This window comes from Takifugu flavidus, chromosome 8, assembly GCF_003711565.1.
Source record: "Takifugu flavidus isolate HTHZ2018 chromosome 8, ASM371156v2, whole genome shotgun sequence".
Classification (NCBI taxonomy): Eukaryota; Metazoa; Chordata; class Actinopteri; order Tetraodontiformes; family Tetraodontidae; genus Takifugu; species Takifugu flavidus.
In genome coordinates this window covers 8,793,556-8,813,615 of record NC_079527.1, presented here as the reverse complement: position 1 = coordinate 8,813,615, position 20,060 = coordinate 8,793,556, and the positions used below count along the sequence as shown (strand labels likewise).

Below are 20,060 nucleotides of genomic sequence, written 5' to 3'. Positions count from 1 at the left end.
GCGACAGTTTGACTGACTGGTCTTCAAAATATTTTTGCAAACCTTGATTTCACGGCTGTTTATCTGAAGGACCAGATTTCTTTGCATAAATATTGAGCCAACATGGCTGCAGCCGGAGCTGCAGTTTCTGGCCGCGCCGCTTCTCTCTCCCACCTCCACCGCGCACGAAAAAGCGCATGAAATTGGAGAAAAGGAGGCGTGTTTGGGCATGCGCACACGCCGCTTGCCGCTCGGTTATCCATTTTTTTTAAGGCTTCGAGTTTACGTCACAGGCTCGTCCACACGCTGCAGCCACAGACCCACCATCCACTCATGCAACCACGGGCGCAGCGCACATCGTCGCTCCTTGGATGAAACAAACAAACAAACAAAGACGCCTGTTCTCCTTTTAAAAAAATCCATCTCCACTGTTCGGCACGGAATGAAGAGAAGTGGAACCGGGCGGCTGTAGGACCAGTGAAGGATTCCAGTGGCATGGTGTGGTGAAAAGCGAGCCCCCCCAGCAGCAGCGAGCAGCAGAGACGGAGGTTACCCTGTGCATCATGTTCGAATGCCGATAATCAATTAGAAGTAGATGAGTGTGGCGCTGCGCCGCATCTAGCCTGCTCGGGCTTTTGTTGCTGGAGTCCGTCTGAAGCGGCCACCGTGCCAGGGCTGAGGGCGCAACCAGAAAGGACAACCGGAGAGGTTCGGATGAGGTGGTGGATCGGGTTGGAAGGTTGTAGAAATCCAGTCAACTTTCTCCTCTAATCCTTTTGTCACGTCGGTGCCACGGAGCATTGCTCGGGAGATGGCGGTGAGGCTGCTCTACTTGGGATTAATACTCTGCATGGAGATCTCATCTCCTCACGGGGTAACCGTAGGTAAGAAGCCCGATTGTTGTCCTGCATTGTGGTACTTTCCCCCCCTTCCCCCCCCCCTCGAGCATCTATGCACAGGCCAGAGTTTAAGCCGATGCTGCAAAAAGGTTTCCTCCTGCTGAACACACAGCTGTCTCATCGATTATCAGCCTGATCGGAATAAACAAGCCCCTCTCGGACAGAATGGGCCTGCTCCCGCTCGGATGGCAGATAGTGAGGTTATTCCCTGAATATTCAGCAGGTAAAACGGCGCCTCTTAACGCCAGCCAGCCCTTTTCAGCAAACCAGCATGTCTAACTGGGAAGAATACGCTCAACAAAAACACCATTCCTAACACAATCTATCCGGCTGCAGCTGATGGCTCCCATTCAAACCAGTCAACACCAGCCGGCAAATCAGTCTGTCCCCAGACCTTCCAGAACCGCCCGTCTGGTCGAATTTGGCGTGTGTTCGAGGCGAATTTGGCGCAGATGAGGCAGCGTTTGTTTGTCTGCCTGTGGAGCTGTGATCATGGCGCTGACTTGTCCCGACGTGTAGCCTCAGTCAGTGGGAACCTTTGGCTTTTAGTGACAGACATGTGGTGACTCCTACTGAAAGGGAAAAGTGGTGGAAGTCACCTCTTAAGCCCCCCTGAGAGTGCCATCACTCCAGATTCCCTGATGGCAGTTGGAGACATTAAATGCACCGCGGCCCCTGTGACGGATGGTGGGGGACTCCATTGAGTAGTTCAGTCTGAAATGTTTTCTGTGTGTTACAGAAACGGCAATGGAGTTTGTTCACAACAAACACCTGCTTCTTCCAAGCTTCCAGGACTATATTAGCATTTTGTGAATGTGACAAGGGTAAAATGTGCCGAAGCTGATATCAGTCTCTTGTTAGAGCGCCACCAACTAATGCGCATTTCCCTTTTTTAACCAAAATTCTGTTGACTCCACAACATCAAGTTCCAGTTTCCTTCAATTGGTGAACCTCTACTGGGTATAGCTGGAGGTTGTTGGGCCAGGTGGGAGCTCCTCCCCAGTATGCAACATCTGGACACAGCTCTGATGTGTCGGTGGGGGAGTGGGGGTGACCCAGCCGAAGAGCTGCAGGGTGAGGGGGGTGAGGCGAGAATAAACTTCAGGACTTCACTCAAACGAGCTCTGAAGCGGCCGGTTGCGTAACAGGCGGGCGGGCAGAAATGGAGGCGCTCTGTGCACGTTACGTCACCGGCAGGAGCACCGCAACAGAGCTGGTCAGGAAAGGTAGAAAACGGCCCAGTGAGCACATCCGAACCCTCGGGCTTGACCTGGGCCAGATTAGCGAGGAAGTGATGCATTCGTGTGCAGTTCCCTCCCAAAAAGTTGTTTCCAGACTGGCGAATATAGAGTTCATTACCTCATTTCATCCTTACTGTGATGACTTGATGCATCCCTGCTTTCCAAACACATTATGTAACACATAGGATTTATGTCACCAAGTGGTCCATGTTGGATAAGTCGCTCAGCTCACACCTCAGTACAAACTTTATGGGCAGAGCCCTCCCGGCGGTGCCGAGTGTAAATCTGGGCCTGCGGACGCTGAATTCCTGAGCAGCGTTCGCCTGACCCATTTTTAAGGGGAACTTGACTTACATTCTTCCCCTCAAGTGTCAGTGGAAACATCTGGGGAAAAATGCAGCGCCTCCCGAACAAATTCAGCAGGTCGTTTTTAATGGAGCGGTCAGGGGCAGCTGAGCCCACCTCACATCCGGTGACGGTGCCTTTAAGGTGCAAACCCCTGGTAAAAGGGGTGCATTCCTCTTTTTCCCCTCCATTCCATGCACTTCAATCCACCCCGCTGCAAGTGAAGGCGGCGGTGTGACTGCTGTGCGTCTTAGCCGTGGTTCCCGGTGTGCTGAAGGCATGAGAGCGCAGATTAAAAGAGTGCTTGTTGCTTTGTGGTGCGCAGTAATCACTGTTTATTGCTAGCATCACTGTTGACTCTTTTTTTTTTTTCCATGTCTGAGGCCAAAAAAGGAACTGGCTGCTTTAAGGAAATATGGAGTGTGGGAGTGTGTTACAGCAGATCTGTAGGATCCACAGGACTTTAGGAGCTGGTGTAGTCGTCTGTCCACTTATTGCTTTCATGTGATGAGATTAAAGATGTGTCACATCTGAAAAATGTTCCGATTGACGGGTCTTGTTTACCCTGCACACGTGGGCTTGCTTTGAGTGTTGTGTTTGAGGCCTCTTACCGCTGTCAGAATAACGAACTCCTCACCAGAGGCCTCCAAAGGACCACACAGGTTAAGAGTTTCTGGAGACCGTCAACTGCCGCCGGCGTGCACCTCGCCTGCCAGCTCTGTGTTTGATTTTACTAGCTGGGGCCCTGGTTTGACATGGCAACCGGCAGGCCAGGTGATCAGATAGATGCAGCCCATCGTTGACTTTGAAGGTGGACTGAAGCATGGGTTTCAGTGCCGTGTGAAACCAACAGATCTGCTCACAGTTTGGCAGAGATTCCTTTAAGTTCCTGTGACGCTCCAGCAGCTGAGAACACTTCAGCAGCGTGGCGGGAGATGTTATCATCAAACTGCACACAAATCAAAAAGATAATGAGCAGCAGTCAGAAAGTTCTCCTAATCTTTAGAGTTGTGTTTGATGCCAACAATACTCACCTTTATTGGTTTAAGGCATCATTCTTAATACTGTAGTAGACCAATAAAATTGGGCAGATATTGTAAAATTTTAACCCTGTCATAAACTTTTACTTCCTTAAATGTGTCGGTTAATAAATGTCCCAGAAAAACTTTCCCTGGTTTTATCATAAGAAAAATGGAAACACTCCTCATTCACTGTTGGTCAACGTTGCAGTGCTGTGGTAAAATTAGGCTTACCCTTTCTGTGGCACCGCTGAGAAAGATATTATCTGTGTACGATGCGGACTTGTTTCTTTTCCCAGCTTCAGGAATGTTTTTCCCTATATTTGTATGTAATGAGGCTTTCATTCAGATCCGCTTTGGTGGAGTTCCTGTAAATACTTTACATTTCCGCTAGCCATTTAGCAACATACCAAATCCATACCTCTCCCCTCCAAATGCCTGACATATTTTTGATAGCTTAGAAAAGAGATGATTCACAGATGCCTCATTTAATGTGGTCCAACCTTTGATTTGTGCTGCTTATAGTTTTTTTTGGGTGCCTTGTAAATGTGGTTCGGGTTATTTTCCCAGTGGGTGCACACAGCTGTGCTCTTCTGAACTCTGCAGAAGGCGCCGACGTACGCTTATCTTTACGCGCATCCATCACTTGGTTCTCTTGACTCTTCTGGTCTGCGATGTCCCGCCGAGCCTCGTAACCCTGCAGGCTTTTTTGTGACGCAATGGTTGCAAAAACAGGGCTGTGTGAACGCTTCATGCATCTCCACTCTCTTTGTTTGTGTTGTTTTAAAATGAAAATGCCTGTGGATGCTGTATGTGCACAGAAGTGGATAAAAGTGTGCACTGTACGGATTGTCCGGACACAAAGCTAAGTGTGACCCCCAGCGGTCTGCACAGCGTGGCCACTGGAGAAGTTAATTCAGTCTCAAAGGCTGGAGCCACGTGATGGCGTTCATTGCTCACACCACCCTCCTAAACAAAAATATACAAAGTTCTACAGATGAAATGGGGCTGAAATATTTTGATTACCCTCCGCACAAATCTGCACAACATGCAGCTCAGTAGAATCCACATTCCTTTGGTCGGGAATTCTACCTGCGACGCTCGGATTCGCTTTGAAATCACGTTAAACCAAGCGTGCAGGAATCACTTCAAGCCCGACCTCGGGGGGTCTAATTACATACTGTAGTCGGTTTACTTTTTCTCCGCTCGTCGAAACGCGGCGCTCCTTAGTGGGAAGGAGAAGTGAAGGATGAGGACAACCAGTCCTGTATCCAGCTTTCTGTTGGAACCACAGCAGCCTGCCAGAGATCCACTCATTCATGTGAGCCGTTCCGTGTTCCTGTTTGTGGTGTTGTCATGTAGCAGGTTGCATGAACGTTCTGGCCTCAGTTCTGTGTCCATCTGGACAACAGTCATTGTCCTGGTGGTGTGATGCGGTTAAACAAAGTAAACTTGCAGGACTGAATTAACCAAAATGGTCCTCTTTAGCAGAAATACTAATCCGTCCAAGTCATTCATTGTTGGAGCAAACACATAATTCTCTGTCGGACAATAAAAGACAAGCAGTTTGGTTTCTGGGAATGCGGCTGCGCGTCTGTAACTGATTATCTTTTTTCTTTTTTTCTTTTTTAAGGCAAAGCTGTACACATGACATTGATTTAAAGGTGCTGGAATGTGCTTCATGGATCTGGACCTGATTTGGCCGAGCAGGGATGGCCAGAATGAAAGGGACAGATCGGGGCAGAGAGAAGTGGGTCAGCTTTGCGTCCCGGCTGGTGAAGGCCCCGGTTGCTCGGCTGCCAAATCGGTGCCTGCTGTCGTGGACTTTTTGGTCACTGCGTTTGGCTGATTTGACAAGATTGTTTGCAGTCCTGTTTTCCCTTCCACAAACATCCTATGGAAGCATCCCTAAATGTCTTCTTTCTCCAGGAAGAGGCTTGAAATGAGATGTTTAGTTGACTGTGGACAATTAGGTGATTAGTTGGGCAGAAACACTAATCCCATGTCTAATGGAGATGCCCTCTCAGGCAGTTTTACAGACTTTCCCTCTATTGCTGTCTCAGCATTTTTGCGGGGTTTGTGTTTACTATATTTTCAACCTTATTAAGATAATTCCGCATCCTAATTTCAGATTATTTGTTCTAAACTATTAAGTAGTTGAGGTTTTCTTACATTAATGTTGCCTTTTTTGCTTTTCTGAGAAAGACTGCGTCGGTTGTCCAGGTCGTGTTAAAACGTTACAGTAGGCACCTGGACTTGTTTAAGGTTCATAAGGTTTTTCAACCTTTAAGAGGCTGAAACCTTTGAGGTGATCCAGCGAGTTGTTAATGACCCTGCCATCACGCCAGTTGTTAGGGTCACATGAATAGAGGTGGTGGTGGGGGTCAGCCACCTAGGATGACTGCTTTGTGACTGGTTGATGGTTGATTATCCCAGGTTAATGGTCGAGGTCACCTCCAAGGTACAAGAATGTTACCACTGGAACATTGCCAGTGGAACGTCATCGTTAATGGTCCAAGAAGCTCTGTTGGTTATAAAGACCAACACACACTCGGCAAAGACAAACTGAAAGACAGTTTAGAGGTAATTCATCACACCGGCCTTCATATGTTTTCAAGATGATTAGGTATGTAATCAGGAAATGAGATTGCCATTAAACGCAACGACGAGCAGTGTAACATTACTGGCTGATTGAACAATTCCTGTATCCGTTTGAGATATTTCACACAGCCTCTCCCCTCTGTCTCTAACCCCTTCCTTTCTATGGCCTCCAATCAGGGTTCAAGGTTCTCCCCTTTGCGGCCATTTTGTGCTGGCTCATGCAGTGGTGATGCAATTAGAACTGGCGATGTTGTATTTCCTGTCTTGCATCCCCTGTAGGCCCATTGCCTCGCACATGTTCCACAAATCCCTGATGCCTTCACTTAGTGGTGGTCTGATTTTATTGGATACTGTGATGGGGACAGTATGTGTGATAATTAAGTTCCACCTGAGGGGCGGAAACAAGTGTTTAAATTGATGATTATAAGGCAACAGGAAAACAAAAAAGAGAATATATATCTTATTCTTAGTCTTGCATGTAAAATATGAGAATACTCTATCAGTTGTGGTGGTTTAAATCTCTTCCTTTAGTTCTTTGGACTATTTTACTGTCTTGGCTCTGTTCCTGCTGCTGTAATAAGGGCGAGGCCGACATGGCGGCGGCTCTGAGTTTCTAATGTCCCCTCCCCAAATGTGGTGGTGCGTATACGGGAAAGCTGGGATCTGATCCCTGCAGCCCTGCTGCTTCTAATTGTAATTACACAACCATGACGCTGCTGGTGCTGGAGCTCAACGTATACGCGCACCTCGGCGCCACATGAAATACAGATGAGGGCGAGAAACCCCTGCCCCTTAGAGTCAAGGTGGCTGAAGAGAACGTGATTTTAATGATACTCCAGCCCCGTGCTCGCTTACCATTTCAGTCACATCCAAACCCCCTTTGCAGTGTTTCCCCCTCCCCACCCTCAACACCTCTCTGTCTGCCAAGAACATAGGGGAGGCAAGTCATCCGGGGCCAGAGAGGGCTCGGTCCCTGCTGAGAATCACAATGAGCCCTTCTACGGTGTCCTTCCAGAACAGCACCAACAACCTTCTACTTGAAACCACTTTCTGTGGTCCTTTATTTACCTGCTGGATAAAAGTTACTGTATTTTCCTGCATGTTCTCATTTAGAACATTAGCATTCAGAAGTAGTGTACGCGTGTACTTCATTGTTACTTGTCAGCAAGTTGTGTTTGGGTGGAGGCCGAAAGCTCTTAAGCAGCTGTGTTTTAATACAAGGTAAATAAACCCTATCGCCATGGCTACGTACCGCAAGAGGTCGATGAGAATAAGTGTGTTGTATAATTTGGGTGAAGTGTGTCATTTAAAATGTATATTAAACATTTAAGTGAGTGACAGATGCTGCGTTGTCGACTGCAAGTGGGTCGAGCCCCTTTTGACCTGCAGCGTTCGGGGTTTGGCAGCAGCGTCGCACTGCTCAGCGTTGCCGCGGTGCAGCTTGACTGTGGTGCACCTCAACAATCTGTGCCGACCTGCGTCCAGAACTCCTGCTCTCTGCAGTTTCCCATGGCTCCGATGGTGTATGAATGCCCGGTTATGTGTGTGTTATGTGACACATAATAGAGCCTCTGTGGTTAAAAAAAAAAAAGAGAGTTGGAAAAACATCATAGCAGGAATTTAAAAAAGTGGAATGAAATGAAATTTCTGTAAGGAGAGAGGAAACAACAAACATACACAGGAGTGGAGGCCCCAGTGTTGGCTTTAAATGTATAAAGCAGTCTCTTTTTTTCACTTTGGGATTCTTACCTTTTTAAATGTTACTTCCTCCTTCAGAGATTCTCATTTAAGCTTGAGATAGAAAAGCATCTGCCCCTGCGCTTGTGACTGAAATGCATTCCTGCCGATGAAATTTCAGCGTTGTCCTTTTCTTCTCCAGTTCCCAAAGCAGATGATCACCCCAAGACGTGCAGCTCCAAGCAGTTTGTTTGCAAAGACCAGGTGACCTGTATCTCCAAAGGCTGGCGCTGCGATGGAGAGAAGGACTGTCCTGACGGCTCGGACGAATCGCCAGATATCTGTGAGTACGGCTCCTCTCTTGGGCCTCTCTTTAACCCAGGAAATCTGCAATAATGGGTTACCTTTGAGCAAATGTGATCGTTAATGACATAGAAAATCCCCAAAGGGGTGGAATAAACATGGTTACTGCTCCCTTTTATTCCTCTTTGGTTGAATCAGGGCGTTTGCGCTGAATAAACGGACTGGCTGTGAATCAAAAGAGGGGCCTGATTGTGCATCCGTGTTTAGTCTGAGCGTTCATGGACGTGTCTGCTCTTGTTTGGACGACCGTTCCAGACTCTCGTCGTTCGGGCCCCTCTGTCCTGCTGCTCCATCCATAAACTCTTCCCTGTAAACATCCCTTTGCTCTGTTTATTCGTGGGCGCTAATGGCGATTTTACTGTCTGCGTGCGCGCCGCACCTCACATCTGTCACGTCGCTGGAATTCTCTGTCTGGCACGCAGAGGTAAGCAGTTGACACCCGGACTTCTCATTGCGGGCGAGAACACTCTTAAGTATCAACACTCTGGAGTGAAAATGCAGAGGTGAGGAGATGTGTCACTGAGCCGCAGTTGTAGGCACAACAAATTTGAATGTAGGTGTTGAAATGGAGAAAGTCGAGTTGGACCAGAAGGTTATCTTCCCCCGAGCTGCCACGCTTTATCTGACTCGGCACAGAAATCAAAAGAGCTTGCTCTCCCACTACCTGTACACATTTTTTAGCTCTTCTTTAAAATGTTCCTCTAGTAATTCTTAATTATTGGAAGCCGGCTTCGTGATGACTTGTGCCTTTAGTTCCAGCGCCTCCTCACTTTAAACACTTTAAACTTGCACTGTGATTAAAGCAACCAATGAGACCAAAATGAAAACTTTATTTTCCTTCACTCTCTTCATGGTTTCAGGTGTGATGAAACTAATGTGTAAAATGGGAGAAGCCACATCTTGGCCTCACCTAAAGCCGTCTAACACACCTTGTAATTTCAGTGGTTTGGCTTCGTCTCCAGATAGTCGTGCACGTGGTCAATGCTCGCATAACAAAGAGGACACTTTCTTTATTGCTTTCAGCCTCTGCTTCTAGTTTTTGTCTGTTTATGTCGAAAAAGGCCCAGTTCACATGTATGTTTTCTTCTTTAACAAACATTAACATGTGAATTTAAAAAAAAAAAGAATTTGAGAAACCAGTTATATGAAATGAAAGTATTGTTGTTTGTAAAATAGGTAAGAAAGATTCTAAATACCCATTACCACTCTCTTTTGTCATAGAATCGCATAACTTCCTAAAATGTTTTGGCTTTTGTCTCGACTTGCCCCCCACCCCAAACCGCGAAGCCTCTTTACTGTGTTATTGTTGACAGGAATTGGAGAGGTACATGCTGGTGTAATCACTACATAACCTGTCGTTCCAGTTAATTACTGACTACAAACTTAGTTTACAGAGACCGCTGGCTGTGATTGCACAAGACAAAACCGCCATTCCTTTATTCTTCCTTTATTCGTCCTCAGCGGCTACTTGATATGTCACTTATCTCTGTGTTTATCTTGGCACAGGATCACACCATGTTCCCAGAGTGCATGTGTGGTTTGAACACTGAGGTGATGACGTGCAAACAATGACTTGCATTTTATATTTTAATTTTCCTTCTGCCTGTTAGCACTGAATTAACCGACAGAGTGGTTTGTGTGTTTATTCCGTCTTGGATCTTTGATCCGCACGTGGGGCGAAAGTCCACGCCTCTCCGTGCCTGAAGCTGTAATTTCCTGTTGTTCTTCAACCATTCACCAGTGCTGTAATTATGCTGAGCAACTAACGAGGGATCTCGGTAGCATTGTTGGGATGGTAATGTTGCATCACATCAGGCGCTGACATGCTGTGGGTACGCCGGTGGCTGATACTAAGGGTCAACGATGCCCGATAAAATCTTTTAGCCTGTGGGCCCAGGAGCCACTGGAGCAGACATGGCTCATCACCTTTAAAGGTCCCTTGGCACGCTTCTTTTGGAGGCTGTTATATAGGCTGTAGAGGTCTCCTGATACTGAATCCAAGGTCTTTTTCTGCCACTGCGAACCAGTCCCACAAAGATTTTTAAGCAATAAGCTTCCTGTCCAAATGTGGTACTGCAAAAATGGCGTTTTTCAAGTGCCTCCATCGGCCACAACATTTTAAAAAATGAAATTAAAAGCCTTGTTATTGACATTTCATTCTGTCAGATTAATGAATATCAGCGATAGGTGCGGTCTTAAGTTGCTATGGTCCCTGTTTAGACTGGAGTTAAGTTAGAAAGATATTCACAGATTTGACATTAACGGCTCAGTAACTCAACACACTATAATATTCAAAAAATAATACCTCATCTTAATCTTTGCAATGTAAACTAACAACCTGATATATAGCTCATCACCAGAGCTATTCTGGTGATGAGCCAACAGAGCCTAACCAACAGAAACCTGTTGCTATTTGATATTAGTTCTCGTGTGGGTTGTTATTAAATTGTTATATTTTACATTCTAATTTACTTAAGCTGCCTCCTCGTAATGGCCATGTTTGTGGTCACCGGCCACAATCAGCCCAAAACTGGCCATTGATGGAAACAGTCGAATGCGCAAGCCTTTTTCTCAGATCTGGTAGTACAGCATTTTTTGCTTCATGTGCCACTTCGGCAACTTCAACTCCTTCCCAACATGGTATCCTTTTCTCTTAATAGATCCATGTTTTGCACCCACGGTAGGGCAGACATAGCTCAGCTGATGTTCTCATGGGCTGGGCAATGATTTCTGACCTGGCAAAAACGAAAATTCAGATGTTTCCTCTTATGACAACATAAAATGAGCTTTTCAGATCAGCCCATCTGAGCTTTCATCTTCCCAAAGTGAAGAATAATGTCCAGTGTCTGGTTTCAGTCTATATGCCATTCTGATCCACTGGGGGACCAAAGGCTGCCTGGGGAAACTCGTATCAATATTAGAAAACTATATAAAGTGGAAAACTTCATGCCACGGGACCTTTAATGGATCAGCAGGGGGTGTCTGGCAGGTTACCAGCTGTAGGGCTTTTGTAGCCTTCAGACCCCCAACGTGCACGTCTGTTCTGGAGCCTACAGAACAGACAGTTATCAGCAGTCTGCCTCGACAGGCCGCTCTCTGCAGGTGTGAGCCTGGTATCCTCTCCCAGGGAAGGCTGCGGCCTCCCTTCTTGCGCGTCTTCAATTGGTTTCAGACCAGCCAGCCCACCTCATTTTCACACAGGCTCAGGAAGCGATTGAAACTTGCCTTTTGGCTACTTTTCTGTGCATGCAAAGCTCTTTTCAAAAATGTTTTTCTTCGTTACTGTTAGTCATTGGCGTATTCTTCACTCCATATCATTTGGTTTATTCCTCTTCTCTGAGCTTAATAAGGAGACACTCTTGCGCGCTGCTCATTTTTTTTAATGGCATCTCGCTTGAAGTCATTCGCGTGTGGCCCGTTGAGCATAATTATCATTGAATCATTTTTTGCCTGCATTCTGGTTGCATTTCTCCATCGCCTCATTTGCGAGAACCCAAACCGCTGTGTCATGGCTTTAATTAAATTTCACAGCTCACAACCGCTGTTGTCAAAAACACTGACTCCCTGTCTCTGTCCCAAGTCTGTCAGCAATTACGGAGCTCACTTGAACCACGTTCATTGTGTGACCAGCGAAGGGGAACAGATGTGTGCATGAGCCCCAACATCTAAGCACTTTTACCGTCATGAGTGTTTGACTCCCTTTCATCATCGCCGTCATCAACTTTTTTGATGATGGCTTGTCAAAAGTTTCTTTAGAGGGTTTCTTGGTGTTGGCTGATGAAACGTTTTGGTCGTGCAAATACGCTGCTCGTCTTTCCAACCGCAGCACAAACTGAGCTGAACGTCTGAGAAGGCAACACTTGTAAATGACAAGCCACTTCCTGCTCTCCTACTGTCATTTTAAATCAATTTAAATACTTTCTGTTGACCTCCACAAGTGTTTCACACCTAAATAGACATGATAGACTTGCAAGCAATGGAATCCTGACGGTTTTAGTAAATTATTTTATTGGACTTCAATAGGCCCTCAGTCAGTCAGTAGCCCTGGGCTGCACCGGTACGAAGGTCAGAGAAGATGGAGTTATCATCTCCATGCAGCTGCCTGAGGCGGCTGTGGGCCACACAGCGAGGTTATCTGGCGATGTCCTGCCCTTGAGCCCCCTCTGGACGCCGGCCAGCCTCATCCTTTTGTCTAGCTCATCTGGCTGTCATGCTCCAGCAGTCTCTCCAGGGCGACCAGGAGGAGACGACTGCTGAGGTGGTAGGATACGATGGCAGCCCGAAAGAATGGGGAGAAGGGATGATCTGAGGGAATGAAAGCCTTTTATACAAGAGAAAATGAGCAGATTAGCATTCGGACCGAGGGGGGGAATAGAACTGGCTTTGTAAACCTCGGATTCATGTTCTTTAGAAACAGCTTTTTACTGTAAAGTTGTGTAGCTGCGCTCGCAGGGGGCACCACACGTTGTTCGGAGGGCCTGTAATGGCTGACATGCTGCTTCCACAGAGGAAGGAGCAAAGCCCTGTAAATCCCTCTGGTCTGCAGCCCTGAGCCCTCCTCGACTTCAGCAGCCTATCAACAGGCAGACAACACAGAGCTTTCTCACGCCATGCAGGCACCACTTGGCTGTCTCCTTCACACCGCTGGTCCCTGGTCCCCCTCTCTGTTTCTGTCCTGCGACCCATTCCCGTTTTCCCCGTCGAAGTCACAGCGGAAGCCGACTCTTATCACCTAAACAGGTCCTGCGTATCTAATCTTCAGACTTTCCTCTGGTAGACTTCTGACGACAACACCGATGAGTCTGACACACACACACACACACGAGACAAACACACTTCATATGATCAATGCCATTTTATAGGTCTCCATGGGGGACCAGCCAGTCTTGTAGCCATGATTGACATTAAATTATAATGTCCCAACTGCACTGGAAACTTGTAATGATTATTATATGTTAGAACTGGTGTTGCCACAATTCTGGAATTCCTCATCGTAAAAAAGTTTTGTGTTTTATTCTGGAGGTCTTGTCTGACGCCCTCATTAGTGTTTGACACAACGCCGCTCCTGTTATGCATACAGTTAGAAATTGTTATTCTAGGGCTGGAGAGTCGGCTGGTGGGCAGGCCCTCCTGTCACCCCACACAACATATTTATTTGAGCTGACAGCAGACATTATAGGAGTCAGGCAGGGGCTGCGGTGGATCCCGTTGAGCAAGAAGAAAAGCGGGCCTTTATGCTCCGGACAAAAGAGCGACAGGAGATCCAAATTTAAGGTCATTGCATAACTACAGGAGGGAGGGGTGGGCCGTGGCGGTCCCAAAAGTTAGAACGTTGGTGGGGAAGCATGAATCGCAAGTGGCGTTCGGTCAAATAAGCAGCGCCACATCTGAGGATCGGGTTTGTCTTTCTATTTGCGGAATTATTTTGAGGTGACGCACCAGCCACTAAAGCCACTAAAATGTTTAATCTTGCCTCAACACAGACGCGCACTCGCTGCATTAGAGTTCCAACAAAGCTGCCCAGAATGTTCGTTTCAGTGTGGGAGAATCTCATCACTCAGTTTTTTTAATGCAAGAGCTGGAGTGAAGACTGTAACAACAAAGACTCCCTGTAATCGTACACTGATATCATTGCTAATGGATGACACCATTTAGAGCAATAATGTAATTATGCTCTCTCTACCCTCTAATAGATGTGAGGGTTGTAATTTTCCCTCTTTCTTTCCCCCTCCATTGTCCAGTATGCTGCTAAATTCTTTATGTTGAGCTAGTTTCCGTGGCCGTCTTCCAGATCTACGGAAAGAATCTGCACGACAAAGCAAAATACTGACATTTATCTGTGGTAATCACATCGGGTCACTGCTATAGCAGCATTTACATCGACACTGCAGAGATGACCAAGCATGTTGTCTTTCTGTTTTAGATTTAGTGAGAGTTCACCTGTCAAAAGATGCCCTTTAGCCAAAATCAAACATAAAGATTAAAAGAAGTGACTCTATGGACTAAAAAATATCATAGGAGTGAGTTGGTTAGTGTTGACTCATATGTCTAAATAGGACAGTTAAGAAATAAACCAAGCCTGTTCCTGTGTGGGTTCCTAGTGTCCTCCTACAGTGCAAGAACATGCACATTAGCACTTAAGATTACTACCTGTGAGTGCATGAGTGAATGTTGTACATGTCCTAGGTCGGACTGGTGACCAGGCCAGGGTGTATGCTGCCTCTCATCCGGTGACTGATGGGATAGATGCCTTCATTAGCAATAAGCAGAAAAATGTTGGATGAGGCCGTTTCATTTAGGTCAAACATTACTGTATTACTATTCAATGCCGGTGGGTATAAAGACAGAAGTTCTGTTGTGTTATTTCCCTCTCTGATTTGCACAGTAATGCTCTTCTTCCACTGACAGACGAGGCAGGAAATGGTTACTGCCAGTGTGAGGCAAGCTTATTGTAATTCACAGCCAACAACTTCCCAAAATGGAGCAGAGAGTCCAGAGTTCAGCTCCATTGTCCCTGCTCTATACTCCTTTAATCCTCCATATTGTCCCCTCCAGTTAGTTGTTGCGGATTCTGCTAACATATTCCTGTGTTGTGGCAACTTTAACGATTATTTCCTGCTGTGCTCTTTATAGCTGGTGGTTGTTTGTGCTTCAAGCCCACTTTTACTTTGATTAGTTGTAAACTTGTGATGCTTCAGCTGATCATTTCCCTTTTTTCTAACCATAGAATTCCACTTCACTACCTTTCAAGGCAAATTCAAGGTATCCAAGGTATTCACTGCCCTTGATGCAGTGCGTTACTTCGGAACGTACCGAATCAGAGTAAAAGCAGTGTATTTTTAGATACACATGTGTATATACAGAGGGGGGGAAAGGGAACAGAAGAGTACTTTTTCATGTTCTCTTTATGGATTAGCATTTGGCTTGGTTAGGATTTACTCTTCAGGTAAACATCTGATCTAAGACCTGCATCTACGTGCACTCAAATGTGCAGATGTAAATTATGTTTTAGCTTGTACAATGTAAAGCTTTCTTTAGCCTCTTTAGCACTGTTAAATCCCCCGTCTCTGCATGTACAGTATGTCTGCAAAGACGCAGGCCTGCACGTAAACTATCGTTCACATCAAGCCAGCATGATTTCTAGTCTGACAAAAATTGTTGACAAATGATAGATCCTCTGGCAGCAGGTTGGTCCTCTGTGAGCATGGCAGTTTATTCTTGGCATTGCATTTTGTGCAGAAATCCCTACGCTGGCAGGTTATTGAATGTAAATCATGCTGGATTAGAGGCAGAGGCAGCGGCTGCAGGAGGCCTGCTAATATGCTAGCGTCCCCCATATGGAGGAGCTGCTGTCTTTGGTGCATTAGAAGTTAATGCTCCGATTGTGGACACAAACCGCAGTGCTGGAAGCTTTCGTCACTTTCAAGGACTAGTTTTTCATTTTAGGATGTATGTGGTTAGTTTGGGAAGGATAAATAGCACCAGGACTGGGAATCTTTGTGGTTTTCCTTTACGGCTGCTGCAGACAAATGTAAGAATCGGTTTGACGTCCGGCCATTAAGAGATTATTTCGACTCCATTTGAGTTACTGGCTGCTGCGGACATATCTGACATACACTATGTAGTACGGATGACTCAACGCTGCAGCCTGACGGATGCAACTTCGGGCCAGTAAAATGTTCCTCTCTAGTTGCGATAATTTAAACTGTTACATGATCCATGAAATCCATCGGTGCAACGTGCATCTGTTTACGTCTGTAGTTTAGAACCTTTTCCTATACTAAAATAGGTGATCAGAAAATTCTGTCAGTCCTTGGAGGAAACGGCTGCGGCATGTGCGCGGCTCGTATTCACACATCTTTGCTGTCAAAGTCTCTCGCAGCACCGCACTCGGGTCTGTGAACTTCTCCTCTTCTCTCTGCTTCTTGGGTTTTTCTAAAATGGGTCAGCAGATGTTGGAGAGAGAGAGGAAAAAATGAAGAAAATGAAGAGAGCAGTGGAGGAGGAAGAGGAGGAGGAAGCAGGAGGGAAAAAAACAGCCAAAGCAAACTGTTTTCTCTGCAGTGTGGGCTGATAGGAGAGATAGAGAAGTGGAGGAAAGAGGCTGCACTGGTTTTGATTTTGGAGGCTATTAAAAAAAAAAAAAAGGTTTGATGACCCAGATGACATCACCGTCTGTTCTCTGAAGTACAATCTTCCAGTCACACCCTTTTGATTCTTCTGAAATGATAACTTCATTATGTGATCGCGCTGCACAGATGGAGAGTTTTCACAGAAAGAGGAATGTGGGCATGTCTTACATAATATATGCCTCTCTCTCTCTCTATCTCTCTCTATCTCTCTCTATCTCTCTCTATCTCTCTCTCTATCTCTCTCTCTCATGCATGCAACATTTAAGATCTCACTTGCTACAAAAATGCTCGTATTGAGCTCTTTTTCTGTCCAGGCATCAGTGTCATATTCCATTTTCAGTTGGACCAAACCTTTTTTCTATTTTATTTTTAGATTCTGCACATTTTGGCAGTTTTTTTCCATAAAAATGACTTTTCTTATTTTGGCCATTTATACTGTAAATGTGTGAAAACATGATTCTACTCCTGATAATACCAGGTGAAGATGTGTTCTGTGCTTTTGAAGGTTTAGTTTGACATTCATATCAATTATATATATATTTTATTATTATCTAGACTGCACTCAGTTTATCTTCTCATCAGGATATCCCAAATAAAAAAGTGGCGCCCGCTACCATAAGGTCTAGTACATAATCACTGCTAATAGCTACTAAAATCCTGCTCTGACGGTCACATCCAGATCATCCCTGTTGACAATATTCCCAACAGAACATCACGTTATTGTTTTCTAAAGTTTGTTTCTCTCCGTCTTCCAGGCTCACACAGCAAGGTGAACCAGTGCCTCGTCAACGAGCACGGCTGCCTGGACCCAGAGGTGTGCATCCCTATGAGCAAACTGTGCGACGGAGTCCCCGACTGCACCGACGGCTGGGACGAGGGTCCTCACTGCAGAGGTAACCAGCTCACGGAAACGGAATAAACTGCGCGCTTTTGTTGCGGGTCAGAAATGAGAAGCATCTCCATCTCGAACCGGTGAGCTCTATTAGGCAAGGTAATGAGCTGCTCGGCCGCAGCCGGCGCTATTACAATGGATTTTTATTCTCCTCTCAGTGGAGAAAAGTCTTTAATTCATCAATCAGCTCTGCTGCGAGGCTGTTTCCCCTAATCCCTGTGGGAATGATGAGCGTTCGGCATGGATGCGGCCCAAAAAGAATCCTATTTAAATCCTCCACTATTAATTAGATGATAGAGGGATGAGCGGGGGAACACAGTGGAGGTAGAGTGTTGGTCTTTGTTAGAGCAGACAAAGGGGAAACTCTGGTTATCTGCAGATGTTTCCCTCAGCATTAACCGATAATGTACAGCGGCACTTATAATCCCGGCCGTCCCCGTTTTTCTTTTTCCCCGAAATCTCTAAATCAAATATTTAGCAGTCTCAGTGGATCAAAGTGCTTGAGCGCGTGTGTTTGTAACCTGATTTTTTTTTTTTTTCTGCAGTTTGTTGTGAGACTTTCTAGTCTGCTCATCTAACATTAACCAGTTTTTCAAATTACTGTTGGAGGTGGCTAATTTGTTAGATCTGCAGCTCCGTCTGATTAAATAAAAGGCTCCCTGTAGGCTCAGGCCACTGGCCAGAGACACTTTGTCCAGGAGAGCGGGGCCACTGCGTGTCTGAAGTGGACAGATGTACCGAGTGGGTGAACGTGTAAGAATCGCACCCGCCAGCCTTTTACACAACGCTGGGGTGACGTCACACTGCAGGCTCTGGCTGTCCCAGAGGACACAAGTCCAGCTGTCCTCAACACTTACTTCCATTTAGATGCATGGCTTCATGTTCGGGGGCTTTTAAGACACTCACCGCCCCTCTTTTGCGCACAAGCGCGCACTCACACGGCCACATTCATGCAGAAACACACCCAAACACGCCCATGACCCCACATGCAAACACTTTGGCTGTGTGTCCAAAAGTCCAGGGCTTTTTCGAGCTCCTGGAAAGACCTGGCCTTACACAAGCATCATAGTGTTTGCTTGTTCAAACTGACCGACTGTGTAAACTAAGCCCGGGTGTAGATGTCTGAAAGCGCGCTCTGTCAGCCGGCGGGTCCGCAGTCACTCCGCCAGAGTTGTTGACAGGACTGGTTGGAGAAGGTTTGGTGTCCAGCAGGAGGGTTATCACGCTGGGAGAAAAAAATCCCAACTTTGAATAGTGTGTGTGGGATGAGCTGCCGCAACCAGGTGGACTGGTCAGATTAGAGGTTACTGGCAGCAAGGTTGAGACATAACTGTAAATCCAATATTTGACTAATACTTCCCAGAACAAATCGGAACATGCATGCAGCCTGTGATGTAACCGTCAGAGGGACTGGAACCTCTGCAGGCTGTTGAATTTATATCACATTTCATTACTGGGTTTCATCTCAAGCTTGTTTTCAAGTGGGCTTTTATTGGAGCTCTGGGGGTTGAGTGTGAGACAGATGCACAATTCTTTACTATCATCCTTTTTCAGGCTTGTACACTCCTTTAAATTACACTTGTGGCAAACTGTTCCTTGGTCAGCTGTTATCATTATGGAGTTTAATTCATTTTGATTTGGATAAATCCTCTGATTTCCCCAGTCTGGGAGAATAAATCCTGGCAGCCGCTGGACGCAGTGGCTTTTTCTTCCTCTAAGATTTCTCAATTGTTCTTCAATCATGTTGTTATTCTTATGGTTGCTCCAGCAACCTCAAAATTGCAAATCCTCTTCTAAATTTGTCAAGCCGATATTAAATAAACAGGTCTCACAAACAAAAACGAGGCCTCTCCACCTAAAGCCCCCTTTCCCGATGACCACGTAATGAATTGGTCTGGCCGTGTCCTGCCTTTGTTCTTCCTCTGTGGTTGATGAAACCCATCTCAGGGGGCATCCACAGACCTTCAACCTGACTTTCCCAAAAGTGTCTGACAGACAGGGCGAGCTCTTCCTCTCTGTTCTCAAAGGGAACCCTGGTTTTTATAGCAGCCTGATGCGATTGATTATGCATGCAGAGGGCTTTCATTGTCCTTCATGTCCCACTAACCGTGGAATGAGAATCTGTCATAGGCTGTTTGATGCTGCCTGAAAAAAAAAGGATCCCATTTTCATCTTTATTCATGGCAGGGTCTCGACCCAAATGACTTTATTGGCTGCAGAATTGCCTTGCATGACAAAACCTGTTTTATTGCCAGAGCTGTATGTGGAAGCTGCTGTTTAGCTGCAGCGCATTTCCTAACTCTTGCTGCAGGGAAAAAACCCCTAAACATTGACTTAGTGTCTGTTTCCAGAAAAGCCCATGGAATACCTTCAGTACGCGCACATGGAGATCTAGTCCAATCTCTGATTTGTTCAAACATACTGGAAAAAGCAGTAATGGGTGGGGCTTAGATGTTCTGTCCCCAAAAGAACACAGGATAAACACAGGAACAGAAAGAAGTTGATCACCAGTCTTAACGTGTCAGAGAAGCTTCTCCAGATAAAGCAGTTCTTCTTCTAATGCTGTCAACAATGTGAAGGCTTGTAATGTTTAATAAAGGACATCAAACGAACATCAGAGGCATCTGTGTTGATACAAGGCCCCCAGGTGGGGAAAATGGTGCTGATTTCCATGATTGGATTAGAAATCAGTTCTGTCTCCAACGCATGTCTCAATGCGGTTTTACACTGTTTTAACTTGTGTCACGTTGTGTTTGTACATTTGTGCACGATTAAAGGGTTTTTGGATGCTCCTCAGGACCACCGACTGCTCCTGTTTGCATATTGTAACCTTTGACTCGACTGTTTGACCTCAAACAGCTGCTTAAAAGACACACTGGCACGCTCACAATTGGGAAACTAGTCCTCCTCTT

General features: G+C 46.0%; 1 protein-coding gene across 2 annotated transcripts in view; it reads left to right on the top strand.

Annotated features, from left to right (window-relative positions):
- Window positions 1-276: 276 nt before the first annotated feature.
- Window positions 277-20,060, top strand: part of lrp1ab (low density lipoprotein receptor-related protein 1Ab) — a 59,509-nt gene continuing 39,725 nt past the window's right edge. The window contains exons 1-3 of one of the 2 annotated variants that reach the window (XM_057041385.1): window positions 277-863; window positions 7,964-8,104; window positions 17,012-17,149. In XM_057041385.1, coding sequence (XP_056897365.1) covers window positions 791-863; window positions 7,964-8,104; window positions 17,012-17,149 — 352 coding nt within the window. In that variant the 5' untranslated portion in view covers window positions 277-790. The remainder of the gene's footprint in view (window positions 864-7,963; window positions 8,105-17,011; window positions 17,150-20,060) is intronic. The other variant, XM_057041386.1, reaches the window with a different exon arrangement.